The sequence below is a fragment of the Echeneis naucrates genome, chromosome 22 (assembly GCF_900963305.1).
Source record: "Echeneis naucrates chromosome 22, fEcheNa1.1, whole genome shotgun sequence".
In the NCBI taxonomy this organism is placed as follows: Eukaryota; Metazoa; Chordata; class Actinopteri; order Carangiformes; family Echeneidae; genus Echeneis; species Echeneis naucrates.
Genome location: NC_042532.1, coordinates 11,859,339 through 11,880,914, shown reverse-complemented (window position 1 = coordinate 11,880,914; position 21,576 = coordinate 11,859,339). Strand labels below are relative to the sequence as shown.

Below are 21,576 nucleotides of genomic sequence, written 5' to 3'. Positions count from 1 at the left end.
CCCAATTGCGCTATAATCCGTACATGGTCTGTTTTGTTAGTATTTCCGCCCAAAAGCTGACGAGAGCTCGGTGCTTAGGAGGAGCCCCTGAAGGCATCACTTCCTGGTAAAGTGGGAGGTGAATGTTGTCAACGTGACTGTCATCGGGTCTCGGCACAGGAGCGGACAGCAGCACAGACCTCCGCACGTCGGCTTCGTCTGGGTGTGGGGAGAGACAGGCAGCCGAGCTGGGGATCCAGGGAAGATGGAAATAAGTCGCTGTTTCCGAATAGCTCCTTTGTGCGCCCACGGAGCCGCGCTGTAACGTCCAGGACAACTTACCTTTGTGTGGTGGAGCGCAGCGGCGAGAGCTAGCTTAGCGGCCAAGCGCTGGTGTTGTCAGACACCCAGGTACGGGAGAGGAGGAGAGGAGGGGTCGGCGACAAAGGAAGGTGGCGAGGTGACGATGAACCGCTTTCGCAAGTGGCTGTATAAACCCAAGGTAAGTTCCCCTGGAAGCGCTCACCGTGTCAACTCTGCTGTCAGTCATTTTTAATGCATAGCTGTGGACAGGGCTAGCAGCACAGGCGCTGAGTGTGGGCTGGCTAGCCCGGTTAGTTCGCCCCGAGCCGGGGGATCTGCTAACGTTAGCCCCGCTCCTGATGTTCCGCTGTATCAGCCAGCAGCTGCCTCTTTGTTGATGTTGATGCTTTTGTTTTCCAGCGCTGGTCTGGACCCACAATCATCTCAGGGAACAGTCCCTGATTTACACTGACCGACTGACTGACACCGCCGTTCATTTCAAATGTAGTTTTAAATGGGATTTTTTTGTTGTTTTTTTTTTTCATTATAGTTGCTCGTTCTTTGTTATTTTATGCCTTGATAGTACATCAACAACAACAACTACTGCTACTGCTACTACTACTACTAATAATAATGATTATAATGATAACATTTACAATACCAAAAAACGGGAACAGGAATAAAAAATCATAACAATGGCAATATCGTATTATTAATTTAAAGTATTAATTTTAATAATATTGTATAGTCTACATGGTTTTATAGCTTTTAAGGAAACCAACAAATAATTCTGAAATAATCAATCAATGATACTTTTCTTTATTGATTAATCTGTTAGTCATTTTCTCCAGTGGCTGTTAAAATGTTTGGTTGTTAAAACGGTAAAAAAATGCTGATCACAATTTGCTGGTGGCCAAGGTGATACATTTATATTGCCTGTTTAGTCTGAAGTCTAATGGCTTTTATTTACTATCAGGACTCAAAGAAAAGTGGTGAGTCTTGCTGCTGAAAAGCAGAGAATAAGAAAATTCTTTGGTATTTAAGTTTAACTGAAATGATAATTAAATTTACATATTAATTACACATTATTATGTTTAGTTAAATGACTAATTGTTTCTCTTCTGCACTATTTGATTGATTTATTGTTGTTGTTGTTGTTGTTTTTTTTTACTGTAGCCAATAACTGAATGAATGATTGATAAAAGCCACCAAAATATATCAAATCATATGCTCCTCAGACTCATTATTAGAAAGCTAAATCACTTTTGGAGTGAGTGAACTGTAGATGTGCTGTAATTCTTTCAGTCAAGCTCAGAGTGTGGAAACATGTCTGACACAGCAGAGAAAGTATCGAAGGCTTGGTTGGGTGCCTTGTTAAATGAACAGTTTAAGTAAATGTCGTCTGCAGCACTTTCTAGGATGAGTGAACGTGAATATATCTCCAGGGAGGCTGGAAATTCTTGTTAACTTGTAGGTTTTAGGGAAAGCAATTTTAAGCTACTAAAAGCATCAGCGTGAACTCACAGAACTCTATAAATCAGAGGCAGGTTGTGAATAATCAGGCTGTACAATAATTTATTCGTGCTGCATCATCACAAACTATCAGTGCCTTTGTAGAGCAATAAATGAAAAAAGTAGTCACAGATTTCTGTGCCTGTGTTGGATTGAGAAACTCCTACCTTTTCTGCCTCCAAAAATTTCTCAGCTTGGGATGTTATACATTTAATGTACACGCTTACAGACAGATTTCTATTTACAGAAGACACTGTTTGACAAATATTTTTTTTTAAAGCTCTTTACAAAATCATGCACACCACCATTATCATCTGGCCTCTCTCTGGGGATGTGTACAGAAGGTTAATTCCAATAAACCTCAGTTTATTTTCTTAAATAGGAAAACAACATTGAATACTACAAACTGTCCTTGATGACATTTAATGACACAAAGTTTTATGTGAATGAAAGGAAATATTCTGCAAACAGACTCTTAAATATGTTGCAGTCAATGGCTATCAAAAAGTTTTGAAGTGACAGCTGTAAGTCTTTCTGATAAGGAAGAGAGCTGAGGTTTTGTAATAGTTGTGTCAAACTAGGATTAGATGAAATGCATCTGATGATATGTTATCCTCCTGACCTTTACCACATACACACACCTGCGTCATTTGCCTTTTCTCTGTTAAACCACGTTTGCAGTCACAGCATTTTCTTCGTCCATTGTTGGGGCTAGGTTTAAGTGTTGGGGTTCACCAAAGTATTGTTACATACATGGATGACTGTTGTCTCTGAAGTGCTGAGCTATTACGTCAGTGCCTTTTCTGCCAAATCACAGCCATGGTAGGAATTATCGGAATTACACACAAGTCTGTGGGATTTAAATGACCAGTTCTGCCTCAAAGGAGTAATGAGTACTAAAAATCTTTGGTAATTATGTCAGTCAGTTTGCAAAGACAACGGTAATGAACAGGTTCAGATCACATTGCGCTCTCGCTACCCAACAGCAGCTGAGCCGGCCAATAGATTTGATTTCACTCTGAGAAAGTATTTCTGTGCTAATTAGAATCCACACCCAACCTGAATATTCTGGCATTTATTGTTGAACACAACAAAGCGCTGTCATTTTGCATCAACAGTAGGCTGTATATTATGGAACTATGCTCTCCTGGAGATAGAAAAGTGTTGAATCAGCGCATTCTGTTGACTGAAGCCAAGCTATTGATATTTTCAGAGTTGCTCTTTACCACCACTGCAGAAGACTTTTTTTTTTTTTTTCCCAAGCTAGACAGTCCCCACCCAATGTGTGAGAGAGTACTTTGCAACTCAGTGGGACATAATGTACCTATTTCTTCCACCTGACTGTCAATAAAGTGAAAGAATGGATTGTCCTAATCTTGGGTAAGGCTACATGGGAAAAGTGGTAACAGTTAAGTAACTCCAAGTAAGACTATGCTGCTATGTAGTGAAGCTTCTTACATAGCTTTCAGTCACTTAAACTGGTTTAACTGGTTTTTTTGTCCATATTTTACCTCAAAATATTTACAATCCCTTCACTTGTTTAAGGTGCTGACTTTTGTTTTACTACATAAGAATTTGGGAGTGTTTCAGAAAGGTAAAGAGGTTTTTCAGAGGGGTGAAATGAGGTGCCCCTCTGTTGCTCCAGTCCCAAACAGAAAAGACCTGGCTCAGGTTTCAGAACAACCAAAATGGCCACTGTCTTCTCACCTCTCATTCATCAGCAGCAAACTTGCTGAGTGACTGATGGCGAGCCCTAAACCTGTACATTTGCTCTGAAGCCTTTGTTCCTCTTTTGGCTTTTGTTACCAAGCATTCAGGAGCTGACCTTCAGCTCCATGCCACCTCATCTGTCAGTATGATGGGCTCACAGTGCATATTAAGCCAGCTGCGCTCACCTCCATATCTGCAGGACACTTTTAATTTGCCTTTCATTCCCACCTCTACCTGTTGGAAGGAGTAGTGCGCAGGTAGCTAATACCTTCTACGCCCCTCCCGATCAATATGTCTATCAATGTGTGTAGCAGTGTAAGAACATTTGTGTTGCTAATGCCTTATCACTTTGATAAGGTCATCGAGCATCTGACAGTTCAACTGAGGAAAAAAATGAGTGGTTGGTAATGGTCATAGATCTCATCAGGTGTGACCATGAACAAAATTCTTTAGTAGTTTAGTAGTCAATTTCACATTTATATTTCTCAAAAATTCCACTTATCTTCAGAAAAATCATTCATGATATTTCTATTCTTTCATTCATTTGTGTAGCACACATTCAGAGCTATGAAATCTTCCTCTTTTATCCTCTCACCTTGTACATTCTTTCAAATTTTGCATTATAACTTGTTAAGTCGGTAACATGTAATGTCTTCAATATTCAGCCATTTCTTTAATATGCAATCAAAGTAAAAAAAACAAAAACAACAAACACATTTGGCTTTTGCTTTGTAAAATGTTAAACTACACGTAACACATTTTCTTCTGTTGGCAGTGAAATTTAACTGAATCAAATTGTTGTATTTGAGTAAAAAAGAAATCTCTAAAATAAAAGTTCACTAATTCATATTTTCTTTTTCTCCCAACAGATTAAAAAACCAATGACATTTAGTTTGCTCTTATAAAATGCAAAAAGAAACTTGAACTAAGTTCCAAACTGAAAATTTGGCATTTGACTTGTAGTCATTTAACTGTTGTTTGGCTCATCATTTCACCTCTAAATAAAAGTTAGCTAGCTAGCTTAGCTAGCTAGTTTGCATGTAGAGGAATAACAGGGAATAATTTTTATGTGTGTCAATGAAACATGACAACCATGTAAGCATTAACAATTGCAAGTGATTCACAAGCTGCTGTGACAGAAGCTTTAGAGATGTTTTTCTACATTGTCAGAGAGAAAAGCAGACATGATGACAACTGATGGTTTTGACAAGGCAACACATTTTATTTACATCCACTCAAGTGCCAGTATTGCCTCTGTTGCCAGCAGAGTGGGCCGTACTTAAAATGCTTAAGTTTATTTTGGTTTTGAAAAGAAATGTTTGTCACACTCCAAACTTGCTAAACCTCTGCAAAGTGAAACCACGATCATAAGATTTCAAACTTTAATTGCATTAAAAATTCTTGTGCTGGCACAAACCCAAGGTACATTTGAAAGTTGTACTTCACTGATAATATTTGATTTATTCTAAATTCAAGTAGTCCCAGTTTATTAATGTTTCATTCAAATGATGAATTTTGCCTTTAGTTCGTCCAGATGATCTTTAGGCTGGAACTGAATTGAGAATAATAGTGTAAATTTTCTGATTTAAACCACTCACCAGTTTGGGCTTCTAAAATGAGAGGATCTGGTGTTTTGGGTTTTTTGTTTTTAATATTGTTTTGAATGCAGTAGCATCTTGGAATGTTTGTTCCATCAACTCATGATGGACATTTTTACAGTCTTACTGACCAAATGATTAAATAATACTGAATATCTGTGCTCTGTGTTTTCCTCAGAGCACAACATCGCCAGTTCTCCAACTGTTAAATAATTGCTGGTGATTTCCACAGCAGTGATTGTTCCACATCGGCATAGACTGCTCTGTTCTGCTGATGTTAACTTCATCTTCTTTTTCATTTGTCATTTATCACTGTCTTCATCTGTTCCAAGATTTGCCAACATGGACACAGAAGAACTCAGAGAAGGTAAAGCAATTAGCGGCTTGTCTTTGCAGAGTGGGTTGGCACTAAATCGACGGAAGAGCAAACTGCTGAGCAGTGGCCAGTGTGGCTTCATATTTAGGCCAATTTCTGGAGTTCTTTGTGGATGTCACATTCTGCTTACCCATCAGCCATGTGGTAATTGATTTGGTGTCAGCTGCCTAGATTTAGAGACCTGACCCTAGAACAGCTTGAGACAGGGCAGGCGATTGAAGGCCTTTTTAAATTCATTGGAGGATTGAGGATTCAGGGCTCATCATCCTAGGTGTGGGAAAGCGATGATTGAAGGAAAGCAGCTGTGGAAGAAGAGAGACCCCTGAATCAGTGAGTCCTGATATCGACTGAGATGCTGCACTCATTTCTTATTGGTAATAATTTTTACTCTCTTCGTTGTCACTTTTGATAAACATTGAGAATGCACTCAAGGTGCCCTTTATCTATACTGAAGGTCTGACTGTGCTAGGATGAGCCAGCAAATGAAATGCCACCCTCTTGCTCCGGGCTGTGTCTTAACAGCAGGGGAGACGGGTAGGGAAAACAGTGAAGGAGGAGAACAGTGGGACTGTATTTTTGAGATTAGATTTTGGCCTTGGTTACAGTTGGCAAGACATAAAATGAGAGGATGCATTGCTTGTGTTTCTTCTTACTTAGTTCTAGTGCTGGGATGATTAGAAATTCTAAAGACTGGACATATTATCTAGTGTTGCAATGGAAAGTAGTCTCTTTATTTAGCAAATATTAACATGTACTTGCATTTTCGCCCTGTAACTGATATGGGCTGCAATAAAATAGTAAAATTAACATAGGTCATAATTTACTTGTGGGTGGAGACAACGGACCTTTTGAAAATATCTGAGGAATTGGTTTTGTTGGCTGAGAATGAAGGGTTAGGGTTACTTATGGTGTGTTGATGGATTTGTATGACATTATGAATGGCAAAACAAAATTTTGCTATGGGTAATACCCTGAGTTTGGAGTGCAGAATGTGATGTGGGTTCCTACTAATTAATTATGATGATCATTTTTTTATATAACTTATTCACCACTTATGTTGCTACTCTTTGCTACTCTTAATGGCATTCCTTGAATGTCCACAGACAGTAACCAGAAATGTTGTGTTGGCTTGCACATCGTTGTCATCGTAACAATGCTAGCTCCATCACTGTTCAGAACACACTATGTTTGACACACTATGTAGCCCGCTAAATCCTCAGTGCCCCCTTTGTTACCTTAGCCCATCCTGCTAAATCATGTGCCAGGCACATGCACACGTCAGTGCTTAGTCCAAATGCCAGATTAGGGTAGCCCTCCGAGAAGGGACAAACACACAGATTATGCCGTCAGATCACTCTGAATATACTGAGTCCATGAATCGACTGGAAGTCTGTTGTGGATCCAGTGTTCAGATTGTTAGTGCAATTCCTCAGCAGGCTGTGATTAATGCCAATGCTTTAACAATTTATTTTTTTATGTGAAATCTCAAACTGCCTTGTGGTGTGACCAGAATGAATTAAAGACAAGAGTTTGAGTTTGAAAGATCACCATCAATAACGCAATCACTTGCTGCAGAAAACAACACAAAGGTGAAGAGGGAAGCTCTTGTTGTAAGCTAAACATGAAAGGAATGACTCAACACAAGTAAACGTGCTGCCCTCTTTGAAAGGTTACACTTTTTATTCTGCCAAATTTAATGAACATAATGGTTGAGGAGGTTTCCTTGTTTGTTACCAAAGAGATGGGCTCGCTCTTGCCGCGGCTTTTATACTGGGTCCTGAATAATGAATAGGGTGATGAACTGTATCCGGCTGCTTTTTTTGCCAGTCTGCCAACTGAAAGGATGTAGCAGAGTGAACTGCTCCCCCATCCCACAAATATTTGCCTCTGATCCTTGGATGGCAGCCATAAAGCAGCAAATTGAGCCTGGAATAGAGTATGGAGGGTAGAGGCAAGGTTTCTCATAAGTCCCTTAAGTGAGGTCAGTGTGCATGCACTGATGCTGTGGATGTTCATGAGGCATTAGTCTGACAGCCTCCATCATCTGCACAGTCTGAATGGAAATGAGGCCCAGCATCAGCATCTCAAGGAGAAAGCTGATGAAAATGTTTATCGTACAGTGACAGGCTGCTCTCTCTAACACATTACAATAAGGGTTGCACTGTCATCGTGGGTTATTGACTTTATGTTAAACAAAAGCCATAGCAATTTCATTGCGTCATTGTGAAATTATGTGATTGAGGGGGATTTAGTGTAATTGTCAGTTTAAGCAGTGCAGAAATTAATAGTCTGAAATTATAGGTCTCTGACTGCTCTTGCGTCATCACAGAGAGGGGGCACCCAGGACAACTGACAGCAGGAGTATTACAGGAGAGTGGCACACCACAGGGGACAAAAGCTAAATCTGCTGAATCACTCCCTCACTTATGCAAGGTAGTGTTGTCATTTGTGAGTGTGAAACAACTCACAAGTTCAGGAGATTGTCAGGTTTTCACACAGCTACAATGTTTTTATTAAGCATATATTTCAGTCAGGTTTAATAAGTTGGACTTCTCAAGGTCTTTCCCCATGGCATTTTATTGTTATAACTCTTTACTCAGTACTTTAAACTGTGTCATCCCATGTTATGCAAGCAGATGAAAACAGGCAGTTGAATAGAAAGCTTTTCTTTCTATTCTGACTCAGTCTTTGTAACTTGGGAAAAACAGCATGACTGCTGCCCTGATGCTGGCCTGTTTAACCAGAGGTGATCATGCTGAATTAGATTAGATAGATATTAGTACTACTGCTTTGACCTTTCCTATGACCCAGGATTTGGTTGCACCAGCTGTTAGAAAGCTAATGAAGATCTTGGTAATGTGTAAATCTGTTGACAAGAGACAAGAATGCTAATCACTTACAAGATGTTAACTATATAAGAGATGCACCTAACATTTTCTCAATGTAAATATGTAGCAACAAGTCTTAGCAAACAATTATGCTATAGGTAGGCTAAGTTTGAACTTTAGACTTTGTCTCTGCTAAACAAACACCAGGGATTTCTTTGCTTGTCAAGTCTGACTCAAATCTTGCATGCCATTTTTATTTCATTTTTTCTTTTTCCATGGTACATCAAACTTTTAGACCAAGCAACTCAATCATTGCTGCCTATCTAAAAGTAAATCAACATGTTTTGAACATTACTTGCCTTTGACTTTCCCCCAGTGATGCAGTGCTGCAGGAATGTTCCCTCTTGCGTGAGGAATGCAGCAGGAGGCGGCTATAGGATGGCGTCTGTCTCAAATACTTCTTTTCTTCCTCCATCAGCATTGGCCTATAAGCTCCCGGTATTTCAGGATGAATGCCATCATTCTCGGTTGTGCTGTGTCTTAGCGAGAAAAAGGTCTTTCACAATCTCCCACTCCTGTCTCCTATTCGGCCATGGTGACATTTGTGTCAGACTCACTGTTGTACAGTTGTCTAGTCATATCTGCCTTCTCACTGGTGATGGCAATGATTTTTTTTTTTCAGCATATTTTTGAGTGATTGTGGATGGAGAATTTGGATGTGAAGATAAATTGCTCATTTTGCACTGGGGCTGTTTTCTTCCCTGTATATAATTAAGACTTCCCCTGTATTCATTTTCTGATCTGTTTGCGCATTCAGAGAAGCCTGCTAAATGTGTTTCCATTATAGTGTTTGCTAATGCAATGATGAGTATTACTACTTCCTTATATTATTTTTGTTTCTATAATGCTACGGCTTTCTATTCCCATTCTTTACAGATGTTCGTATGTAGAGCAACTATGCGAACCCATGAGAAGACTGTGAAACACTTATTTGCCTGCTGTAATATACATTCAGTGTATCAGCTGTAATCAGCTGGAGGGCTTTTTTGCTTGGCTTCTCCAAGCAAAAGAAACAGAGACATCAAAATTCACACACATTCACACACAAACTAAATGTACAGGAATATTGTTGACTTTGTTCTGTGACAGGACCAAGGCAGAAATTATAGTGTCTGTGCATGGGAAGTGTCCTTGAGCTAGAAAAGAAATGGCTTTATGTCTCACTCCAGTGCTGCTGTACCTTTGAACAGGTGAAACTCAAGTATCAGACACTGAAGGACAAAACCATTGGTTATTAAAATGACCAGGTATCTTGTAGCTGGCTCACCCAGCACTATATAACTGAATGAGGATTTAGTCTTTCACCACCACATATTTTATCCATTAAATAACCTTAATGATCTTCAGAGTATTTTTTTTTTTTTTTTTACTCCCCCACAGAAATATTGCGACAAATATTTCAGCTGTAGGTTATGTCTCTGTGTTTTCTCCTCACAGTTTCTTTTATTATTAATGAAAGAGAATGAGGGAACAGCACCATGCATCATGTTCAGAGAGAGAAGGCAGGGCCTCACAGGGAGAGCATCACGCAACAGGAAGCATTGCAAACTTAAGGGAATAGGCCCAGTGAGCAGTTTTCAGTAAATAACCAGTGTTGAATTTGACTTTATGAAAAGCACTTCCAGTCGATGCACAGCAGGCAAATGAGCCTGTTTACAAGTGCAGCACCGCCCTCTTCCAGTCCGCACAGTCATCCCATCCTTTTAAGATCCTGTACCGTCATTTGGTGCTTGCGGTTTGTGATGATGCACATTGGCATGTGGTCGCCATCTTTTAAACGATTAACCTTTGAATGAGCCTTCCCCAGGAAGTATGTGCACACGTTAGTGCCCTGATTTAAAATATGGGTAACTTGATTGCCCTGTAAAGTTTCTAATTGTAACAATATTCTTCATTTTAGTTAGGTCTAAAAACAACACAAACAAACAAACAAAAAAAAAACATGAATGATGCATTATTGTGTATGCGTATCTCCCCTTCCTTGTGTGCTGTGGCTGTGCATGTGCTTCACTCAGCAGTGGAGTGATTTGCTGCACTGTGCTGTTCCCCCACACTGAGGGGAGCATGGTGGGAGATAATGACAAAAATCCTCTACCAGGTCCAGTCTCTCTAATTACACCTACTCTTCTGGGGAGCTTTCACACAATATTAACTTTTTTTTACTGCTCTTGTCAGGATTATTGCCATTTTTAAAATAATTTACTCTTCTGTACTTGCTGAAAATTTTGTTATGCATGCAAGTGTTAGCGTTGACTCAAAAATCACCACAATACCCCTACAAATCTTCTGTTTAGCCTGCCGATACAAACTTGCCTTACCTGATTTTGTTATTGTCCAAAATTGTAACAGGAAGCAGACTTTGCTATTTTGTGCCACCAACACATTTGTGGTCTATTGTTTGCTGTGACCTCTATTATGGTTTGTATTAACAAATTTGAAGATGTCTAAAAGCACAACAGTCACTGCTGGTCCTCCACCTGTTGACACCAAAGTGTTAAATTAGCACAATGTCATTGTAACCAGGAGACTTACTGAACATAATTCATGTGTTCACTTGCCAAAGCCACCAAGCACCAAGCTGTGTTTTCTGGAGACTGCAGCTGTCCATGCCTGACACTGTGTTTCACTCACGCAGAGCTTGAAACAGTGCACACCATCATTACCCTACACACATACACATGGAAACTAGTGTACTGAGTGAACCCAGATCAGAAAGCAGGTTTTGGAGTTTTGGACTCTTAAGGGTTAGAACCAATCTCTCATTGTTAAGTAAGACCTGATTTTGTCCCAATCAAAAACCAGAAAACATATTGCACAGACACACACTGTCCCAGTGTAGCCTACCCAGTGCTGTGTTTAGGAATTTTTGCTTCCTTTGATATTTTATGATTTCCGCTGTAAATATTGTTTTATTTTAAGATGGAAGGTTGTGCCAGATGATTAGACGGCTCTTAGAGCTATGAAACTTCTGCCTCCAACACATAACTAGTCAGTAAAGGATCCTTAATCTTTCTAATCTAATCTTTCTTTGCACAAGAAATCTCCTCTGATGTTCACTCAATTAAAGATATTCCAAATATATTCGCTTTGGTGGCTTGCCTTATACCTATTGCACATTGAATTTGATTAAGTCCAAAGCAAAACTACAGCTAACATCGAACAGAAAATCGAAGCAAAGAGCTTCTGTTTTCTCCAAAAATTTGTGTAGAGGGAGTTGGACTGGGGAGATTGTTTCTCACAGCTCTGACAGCTACACAAGTATTGAAAAATAATCTTCTTGTGTTTGCATGTGTTTCTTTGCAGAGGACGGACCCTCAGCTCTTGGCTCAGTTTTATTATGCTGATGAAGAGCTAAACCAGGTGGCCACTGAACTGGACAGCCTCGACGGCAGGAAGGACCCTCAGAGATGTACCCTGCTAGTCAACCAGTTCAGATCCTGTCAGGTCAGCAGGGGGAAACCAATACACCATTTTTTTTTTTTCACAAGGAAACCGTTGCGTTAAATGAGTGTCTGCGTCTCATTCAATCATCAAAAATGATTGATAAAAAGGTAGAGTGCAGATAGATTGACTCCAAGCCATGACTTCATGTGGTAGGTGTAGATTATCTCCATCCGCATGGCTAAACCTTGGTCTCTCATTTAATCTAAAATTAAACAACAGCCTTATCAGTCCTTTCCGGATACGAGCAGTAGTGATTCAGCCATTGCTTTACCACACATTGCTTGACTGGGTTCTTGTATCAAGCAGTTTTGTTGATAAGGTGAGATAAGTGGACTTTGTTTGGAAGCAAGTGGTGGACACACTCCACCTCACTCTGATAACGTGCTGTATGTCACATGGGTTAATAGTAAATGGTTACACAAACAGCTTCTTCACAAAGAGGTGTTTTTTAACTGTTGCTTGTCGGAAAACTGCTGAATTACACACAAAGAATCATGTGATAGTCCTAAGACATATCGACATCCATATTACTATTCCATGTCCTCATTATGTCACAGTTGAAAGGAGTTTAGAAGACGATGCTGTGCATGAATGATGGCTGTCGTTCTGCATCATGCTGAAGGAGCTGGAGGTGGTGGGGGCAGGTCCACCTCTGGCCTGTTGTGCCTTATACCCGTCCCACTGTCAAGGCACTCAAGGGAGGACCTTTTAATAAGGTCATGGCTTGGTCCCCCACGGTTCTATCTTTTCCCTCCCTCCTTCCCTCTATCACCTTTTTCTCCCCCAGTCTTTCTTTCTCTTTGAATCGCTCTACTCTTGGTCCTCCTCATTTTCATGTAACTTTTTTCTAATCCTATCATTATATTTGTTTCAGATGTTGCTAATCAGCAGCCTGTCTTAGAATTTGTCTGTCCATGCCTCTTGTCAGTCTCTGGTCTTTCATAAATTCCAGTGAAAATGCTTAATAGCAAATTCCTAGAACTGTTGTTAGAACAGAGACTTTTCAGTGGCGTGCTTCTTAGACCTCAAGCATTTTGGAGAATGAGTCGAGCAGCTTTGTACCCCGCACCACACCAGGCCCCAAGAATAGAGGGCAAGCGCATTCAAGACAAACCTGTCACTGCAGCTATCAGCTCTTATTCATGGACCTCTGTGGGGGTTGCTGTTCATATTATGTTGGTGCGGCTGTTCTTACAGTCTGTGTTAGAGATGGGTATAGATTGATGTAGAACATGGACCAGAGACAACAGAAGAGACACAAGGCCTGAAGTCAATTATTTTATGTCAGAGGCGGGTATAACCCTAGAGTTGCCCCTGAATGATTAGAAAGGAGTAGTAGCAATGGTTGAAACTTGTGTCTTCTACTTAGAAATGTGGTGGCACTCACCAGGACATATGTCCTGCACACAGCCATAAAGGAATTGGTGTCCTCCCTCTCTAAGCCTTTTAATCTTTCTCCTTGGGGTGAGCAGAGAAAGACGCAGTGCTCTGCCTGACAAGATTACAGTGCACAGTGCAGCTGCGGTTGAGTGAAAAGCTCATTGTAAGTCATTGTTATGGTTGTTGTACATGCCAGCGGCACATAAGCTCTTGATTAGCTTTTGCTGTGTGTGACACTGCATTTTCACTGCTGGAATTACAGCCTTTTAGTATAATGTTTTTATTGAAACAGAATGTAGCTGTTGCCCATAATGGTCTCACATACTTGTCAAATTGTTTTCATTCTCTTCCTAATCAATGGTCTTTAAAAACTGGAATACAATGGCCTTCTTGAAAGAGGTGAAACTTGGATAATTCAAGAAAGTAGTGAAATATCAAAAAAATTACCTTTGTGGAAAGGATTTTCATTCAGATTCTTTTATGCTTCTCTTAATGCTCCTCCTAATGAACTTATTTGTTCAATTTGGTTTTCTGACACTCTTCTCTGCAGGACAATGTATTGAACATTATCAATCAGATCATGGATGAATGTATCCCTTATGACCGGGCCAACAGAGACTTCTGTGTCAAGTTCCCCGAGGAGATTCGTCATGACAACTTGGCAGGCCAGCTGTGGTTTGGGGCTGAGGTAATGTGTTCCCTCTGACATCAGTCTTTAAGAAAACAACTCACAAGCTCTAAAAACATGTATATAGCATAAAATATACAATTGTGCTACATCTTGATTGTCAGGTTCACCATGGTAAGCACCATTTTATCGGTTTAATCTTCTGTACAAGGTTAGAGAATGTGTCCTGTGTGTGTCCCTGTGCAGTGTTTAGCTGCTGGCTCCATCATCATGAACAGGGAGATAGAGAGTATAGCTATGAGACCTCTGGCGAAGGACCTCACCCGTAGCTTGGAGGAGGTACGCAACATCACTAGAGACCAGGCCTTGAGAGACCTCAACTTGTACACAGACCGCATGAGGGATGCATTGCGACATTTCGACAGCCTTTTTGCTGAGTTTGAGCTCAGGTAAAATAAGGACCCAACGTTATGGGCAATTATTTAACTATCATCTGCCCAAGGATTTTTGATGCAGATTTAACGCCCCCTTCCCCCAAAAATAAAAATAAAAAACACTGAAGAGAGAGACAGAGCTGTGAATGTCATTACAGTCTTCCTTCTTTTGCCAGTTATGTGTCAGCCATGGTGCCTGTGAAGTCTCCCAAAGAATACTATGTACAGCAGGAGGTGATTGTCCTCTTCTGTGAGACTGTGGAGAGGTGAGTGCACAGAGGCATAAAGAGATGCTGACTTCACCTGGATATACAAAAAATAAAAATAATATGCTGAGGTCATGCAGAATGCTTTTTCCTTCCTCTGTTGTTTCAGGGCCCTGAAACTGGGCTATCTCACACAGGATATGATCGATGACTATGAACCTGCGCTGATGTTTACAATTCCCAGACTAGCCATTGTGTGGTAAGTGTTGTCGGTCTTCTCCATTCTTCCACCTACTGTTTGCTTTTCTATTTTTGTTCCACCTTCTCACTGAATTTAAAATATATTTTTAGTGGGCTTGTTGTGTATTCAGAGGGGCCTCTCAACCTACACCAAAAATCAGAGGACATGTCTGAGCTTTTCCGGCCTTTTCGCACCTTATTGAAGAAAATCAGGTATGTTCCATTTTTATTTAACATTCATTCATTCCTCTCCAACCGCTTATCCGTTTCCGGGTCGTGGGGGTGCTGGAGCCAATCCCAGTTCACACTGGGCGAGGACGGGATGGACCCTGGACAGGTCTTGTACTTAACGTCATTAAAAAAATCTTTAAACATAAATACTTTGTTAAAACAACTTTAATTTGCTTTTGCAGAGACTTGCTGCAGACCCTGACTGAAGAGGAACTGATAACGCTGGAACGGAACTTGTGTATCTCTCAGGATGGGGAGTTGTCCACAGGCCAAGGGCTGGCCACAAACAGTGTACCAACAACAGCCCAGGAAAATCAGTCATCCTGCAGTCCTGCTAATGACACCCCCAAACAGGAGAGTGATGGAGAGCAGGAGCATCTGGCTCTGTATGTCTGTCCCAGCCAGGAAGAGGAGGTGGCACAAGTGGAAAAGGGCTGGGAGGAGGTGGAAACTGAGAGGGAGGGAGTGGAGCAGGTGCAGGGTCTGCTATGTGAAGAGGCAGAGGAGGCTGAGTTGGCCTGCTCTATGCAATATGATGAGGAGGAACTGGAGCAGCTCAATATGATGGTATACCTTGTAGGAGACGAGATGTCAACCTTGTTGTCACCTCCCAGTCAGGGTCAGTCCCCAGCTCATAATCCCAACAGAGGAGAGGCAGGAGGCTCCAGTGGGGCTTCTAGCACTGATGCGTCTCCCCGCAGGCTTCTGGTGGGCCGGGGAAGGACAGGCATCTATGTAGAGGAGGAGGACAGAGTTTTTTTCATGGAAGACCTGGATGCAGCAGGAGATAATATCACCAGCATCTCAAGAGAGGGTTGCAGTTGTGCTGCCTCTCCTTCCAAAACACCAGAGCCTGCTCGTCCTCTGCAGTGCAAACTGGGGCCACGGCCAGAGTCTGTTAGGAATGGCTGGTACTCAGAGACCCCATCAGAACATCCATGCCCACAGCCGCGCAGCCAGAATCCCCTCTGTCATAACGCAAAGCTTCCACCATGCACCTCCGTCTCTGGGTCTGAACCACTGTCTTACACTAATGGGTGGGAGATGGGTTTGGAAGGTTCTGCTTCGGAAACTGCTGAGGTTATTGCCCATCGTATGGGTGGGATGAAACTTTCTGCGACAGTTATCTTCAACCCTCGCTCCCCGAGCTTGACAGAGCTGGCTGTGGACAAGCTGCTGCTGCCACGGCCCACTCCCCCTGAGATTGAGCCCTGCAGCCCCCTAGTGGCCACTCAGTGTTTGCTTAACTCATGTGTCTGCTGTGGGAGCTGTGAGGATGGCCACGATGATGCCATCACCACTGAGAGCGCTGGACTTGGCTTGGGGCTGGCATTGGGATTGGACAAACATTCTAAGACTGAAGCCCCTAGCACCGTCATCCAGTCTTCTGCTTGCCGTTTGCCCTCAAGAGGACATGAACCTCAAATAAAGGGTGAGCTAAACCAGGTCACTTCCCCATCTTCCCGCAGTGCTGCAGAACCAGTGGAAGAGGATTCAAACTCCAAGTTCTGTGAGAAATGCCTGGCGGTGGCTCCAAGGCCAGGACATCAGGCTCAGGAAGGTAGATCCAGTGGAAGGGATGAAACCTCTCAGTGTAACCACCATCTTAAGACTGAAAAGAGGCAGCAGGCCAGTGTAAGCCTACAAAAATATAAGGAGACAGATAAAGACAAGCCTGGTACTAAAGACTTGAAGAAGGACACCAAAGAGCACAACAGGAGAAGCTCCAGGTGTGCTGTTATAACTATAAGTAATTTTACCTGCTTTTTCATTTATGTCGGACTCTGTTGTCATTTGGGGGAGTATCGAAGCATAGTCTAGCATGAACATGAATCTATCCATTTACCAGCCATTACCTATACCACTCATCCATCAGTGTCACAGGTGGACAAATGAACATAAATATCTGCTTCATCACAGATTTTTATTCACTTACTTTGTTCATTGTTTCTCATTTACACTTTGACTTATGTTGCTTTGATTATATGCTTGTGTGTTCTGCCTTTATTTTCCATTTCTCCCTTTTTACTATTTGTTTGGTTGTTTTTAGTTTTCAGACCTCTCCCCTCAGCTCAGTATCAGGTAGTGACTGTGAGAGTGTGTCGGTCACCACTTGTAGTCTGTCAAGCAATTCTTATACTCCCAGGTAACTAATCACTCATGAAAGTACCATATGTTTATGAGCGTCTCGTCCTTCTTACACTTTAATGGTAACTTGGCAGATGGAAAGATTGCTCTGTTCATGGCGATTTTGCGATCTTAGTAGTTGATTGAAGTGTCATTCCCCATGAGCTACACGTGGAGAATATTAAATTGGCTCCTAGATTTGATGCTATTGATTTAATTGGACATGCTGTATGTAGCAATATTAATTGCTATGTCAATGCTTTATGTTTAAGAACAGCATATTTCTGGTGATTTGCATTGTGTGTAAGCAGACTGTATAGTCATATTTACCTTCTCACCTTTCTGATGGTGTCCGGTCTTTGTGCAGAAGTGTTGGTACTTTTTATTCACATGGCTGTGAAATACTTGGGGATTGGATTTTGTATTTGTTTTCCTTTCTGTATCCTATATTCATCGACAACTTAAAAATAGAAAATTACTGTTTCTCCTGAAGCTTTACTGATGTCCCTCGTTTGTAATTGTTTTGGATACAAGCATTTTCCAAATGAATAGAAACTTACGGACAACAAAAAATATAATCTTTACTGTCAGATGGAATGATGATATTTTCCTGTCCCTCATGACTCCCTCTAGCCCTGTGAGCAGTCTGACCCCCAGCTCTGGGACATCAGAAGACCTGGACCATAAGGAGATCCAGCTGGCGCTGGAAGATGCCAAGGTGGCTGCCAGGAACAAGATTCGATCACGCTTCCACAGCAGCAGTGACCTCATCCATCGTCTTTTTGTTTGTATATCAGGTAAAAGCTCTCTCCCTTCCCTCTCTTTCCTCTCCAGCTTTTTGTTTGTGTTGATGTTGATGTTAGTTATTTGTGATGCAGGTGTTGCTGATCAGCTGCAGACCAACTATGCTAGTGACCTTCGCAGCATCCTCAAAACTCTGTTCGAGGTCATGGCAACCAAGTGTGAGGAAGGAGATAATGATAAGCAAAAGAAAGGTGAAGAATCTTTTTTAGATGAATTGTTTAGTACATATTAATATTATACAGACAGAATTACTGCAGGTGAAAAAGGTAATTTACTATTTCTTCAACTAAACTATGACAAAGCACAGCGCATATTATTGATCCTCATTAATGTGTAATAAAACTACATAAATTTAATTTTCCTTCTTCCTCACTCAAAATAGTAAGTCTTGTAAGTTGTGGGGAGCAAAAGTTAAAGCTGAACCCAACCAATGTAAAAAATCTAGAACTCTTATCCCTGCATTTATTATATTACTTCTTCAGTATTATAATGGCACTATAGTAAGTTTATTTTCTAATTCCGTAATCTCCAGTAGGCCCTGTTCTGCGTAGTGCTGTACTGGAAGACTGTGCTCTCTGTCAGGAAACCATTTCTTCATCTGAGTTGGCAGCCAAGGCACGGGACGGTCAGTTTGAAGGTCAGGAAATCTGCAAACCCACTTAATGCATTTGAAATATTAGCCTGTTCCTTTCCCTTCCTCTTACAGCATGATCAGGCCTACTCTATGTTGACTGTATCTTATTGGCTCTGTGTAGACCCTCCTGACTGGGTCCCTGATGAAGCCTGCAACTCCTGCATTGCCTGCAAGGCTCCGTTCACTGTCATCCGCAGGAAGCATCACTGTAGGAGTTGTGGAAAGGTGTGAAAACTTCCCTCCTATCTAATGGAGTCTGGGTGGCAGAATACCCTCAATTTGAATGTGTTCTTATTGAAACAGATGATCACCATAATTCGGATATTGACTGATGTATTTTTTATGGTGTCATTTCAGATCTTCTGTTCTCGCTGCTCCTCCCACTCTGCACCATTGCCCCGATATGGTCAGGTGAAGCCCGTCAGGGTGTGCACACACTGCTACATGTTTCATGTCACACCCTTCTACAGTGACAAGGCCGGCATCTGACCCTAAATCATCATAGAAAGCACAAAGTCCACCACAAAAAGATTATATGCAACAGACAGACCCACAGCTGTGTACAAAGCAGATGCAATTCTGGTCTGGTAAATCTAAATGGTCATCATTGTTCCTGCAAAGCAAGGCTTCAGTGTAAGGCCATTATAGATGTAGAGTTAAGAGACCAGTCATGCTGCCCCAAGTGACAATGGGACCTGTTTAAGATGCTGGTGCCTCAGTTGGAAGCACAGGGTTGGATTTATATGCCCAGCCCACAAAAAATTATTTACAAATGCCTGCCTGATTAAAATAAAATAGAGTAAAAAGTCGAAAGGGAATGAACAGGCAATAACAAATTTTGAATTGGCATTGTGCAACAATCTTTTGTAGCAGTTTGTGACACAAAATCACAACAGACCACTCTCCTAATTTTGTTAGTTTAGATGTAAATGAAAGAACTTGTGACATATTTTCCTATTCTTCAGTGAGCTTGCTAAATTTGTGCCAGAGCTCTCTTGGGGCCTAGATTACTCAAAAGAATGTAAGTCATGATAACGATGTAAATAAGGATAATTCTGGTAATAGCTACATTAAAATGTCTTCGATAATTTGTTGCAATGTATGGGAAATGAAAGCAATTTTCACCAGACTACCAATCCCAGGGAAGCAAAAATGAAAAACAGACCGCTTTCATAGTAAGGCTTTAATGGCAATGAATGTGTAAAGCTCTACTGCTTTGAAAAATGGGTCCTACGTTCTAACAAGACTGACCCTGAAGCTCTTGATGGTAAATTGGGCTGTGCCCATCGCTTCTGCAGTTGCACCATGGCATGTTTAGCGCTCTACAGGGGCTCTGCTGCACACTGAAATGGAAACAAGGGATTCCTCAGTCATCACTGTATGGTCTTGAAGGCCCCCAAGTGGAGAGTTGGCCTCTCTTCACTCAGTGCTTCTGTCACTATGATGTGAAAAATTAGTTTTGAACCTTAGGCCTCCTCAGGTGCTGGCCCACAGACTACAGGCCAATTATTGCTCATTGGTTTTTCCTTCCTCCCACTTGTAATAGTGCAATATTGAGACCACTAACTATTGTGGCCCTGCACATGTTAAAGGCAGTCCTTTCCTTTCTGAAATTGTATCAGGCCATTTTTGAAGAGCAGGGCTGCGTTTATACTAAATTATTTCAATTTCTGCCTCTGGTGGTACTGTCAGGCTGGAACAGATATTCACACACTGATATCATTTGCACCTGACTTCCTTCCTGCGCTTGAATCTGCTTCCATTGCAATGAAAACATACAAAGTATCTTCCATACTATGTACCAATTTATAGATCTGAATGGTCTGAAATGGCCAGTCGAAACATTATGGACCTTTTGAGCAACGATGTAATATTACATTATGTCCATTCTGCTCTGACTTAAATCAGTTTCTCAGGCATTACATAATCACAATCATTCACTGCTGTTGGATCAATCTTATTTTCATCAAAGAACATATAAACTCACTTTGAAAGTATGTTTTTTTCTTCTTTTATAAAGAAAAAAATAATGTATGAAGCTATAATTACTTTTATTTGAAAACAACTGACAAACAAGGAATCATGCAGTAATTTAAAGGGCAGGATATCCTTATCCTTATTTCAGAGCTTGGTCTTATTTTGTAAAATTCCAGTACATTTCCATGATAAGAGCTGTAAAATATTCAACAAAAAAATAATGTTATTTAGTTTTAAATGCAATGTATATTGAAATAAATGAATTTTTCCTGTTTGAAAAATATGACTAAATGACTAATTTTTCTACCTCTCAATGTGGATTGATTGACCTACTGACTATTATGGCAAAATAAGCGAAAGTATGATGATGTACTGGCTTGCCACAGGTATGGGAATGGACTAGGCAACAAGGATGTGTTTATGCAAACTAATTTGTTTTGAATAGATACAGAACAGAGACTCGAGTTGAAAATTGTGATGCGAATTATGGAAAAAGAACATCAAGAGTCATTTTATTTACAAGTTTTTCCTGCTACTTGTGTAGGTGGTGTAAAGCTACTCATCTGATGAGCAACACTACTTAACTGAATGTTCTGAGTTTTGTGAGGAACTGCAGTCACACTTACACATTCAGAGTTTCCATATTATTAAAGGGTCAGTACAGTGTTTTCACACAGAAAGGTCAGTTAACACGTCATGTCCCACTAAGCCTATGAACTAACTAACAGTTGTGTAATGTCTTTTGTGGTTCTTATGGGAACTTATTGAAGTGTGAGGGAAAAGTACATCAGCAATACTCAACTATAAATCCACATTTCCTTGAATTATTCTCATTATCGGTACTTTTTCTTATTTTGTAGGAGGAAAATCTAACTTAAAACATAAATAACATTACCTTATGCTCCCACATGCACAGTTAACATTTCTGAGTCACCAACTTCAACGGGATTGTTTTGAACACATTGGAGACTGACTTTGTAATGATGGAAATGCAAGACAAATATCAGACTTTTTTTGCACCACCACCAGTGCACCAGCTTACCCCTTCTCTGTTCATAAAGCGGACCTGAAGTGTTACCAAACATTCTGAGGATGTTCTGTCCAC

At 40.9% G+C, this 21,576-nt stretch overlaps 1 protein-coding gene across 3 annotated transcripts; it reads left to right on the top strand.

Annotated features, from left to right (window-relative positions):
* Positions 1-124: 124 nt before the first annotated feature.
* zfyve28 (zinc finger, FYVE domain containing 28) lies at positions 125-20,745 on the top strand. 3 transcript variants are annotated; one of them, XM_029494440.1, is made up of 14 exons: positions 125-481; positions 11,670-11,810; positions 13,741-13,878; positions 14,065-14,267; positions 14,429-14,518; positions 14,628-14,717; positions 14,810-14,911; positions 15,112-16,659; positions 16,980-17,075; positions 17,690-17,853; positions 17,935-18,051; positions 18,396-18,497; positions 18,616-18,719; positions 18,852-20,745. In XM_029494440.1, the coding sequence occupies exons 1-14, from the start codon at positions 446-448 to the stop codon at positions 18,981-18,983; spliced, it is 3,063 nt and encodes a 1,020-aa protein (XP_029350300.1). In that variant the 5' UTR covers positions 125-445; the 3' UTR covers positions 18,984-20,745. The 3 variants fall into 3 exon arrangements, with proteins under 3 accessions (XP_029350300.1, XP_029350299.1, XP_029350301.1); XM_029494439.1 differs by having other exon boundaries at positions 18,393-18,497; XM_029494441.1 differs by lacking the exon at positions 16,980-17,075 and having other exon boundaries at positions 18,393-18,497.
* Positions 20,746-21,576: the final 831 nt, after the last annotated feature.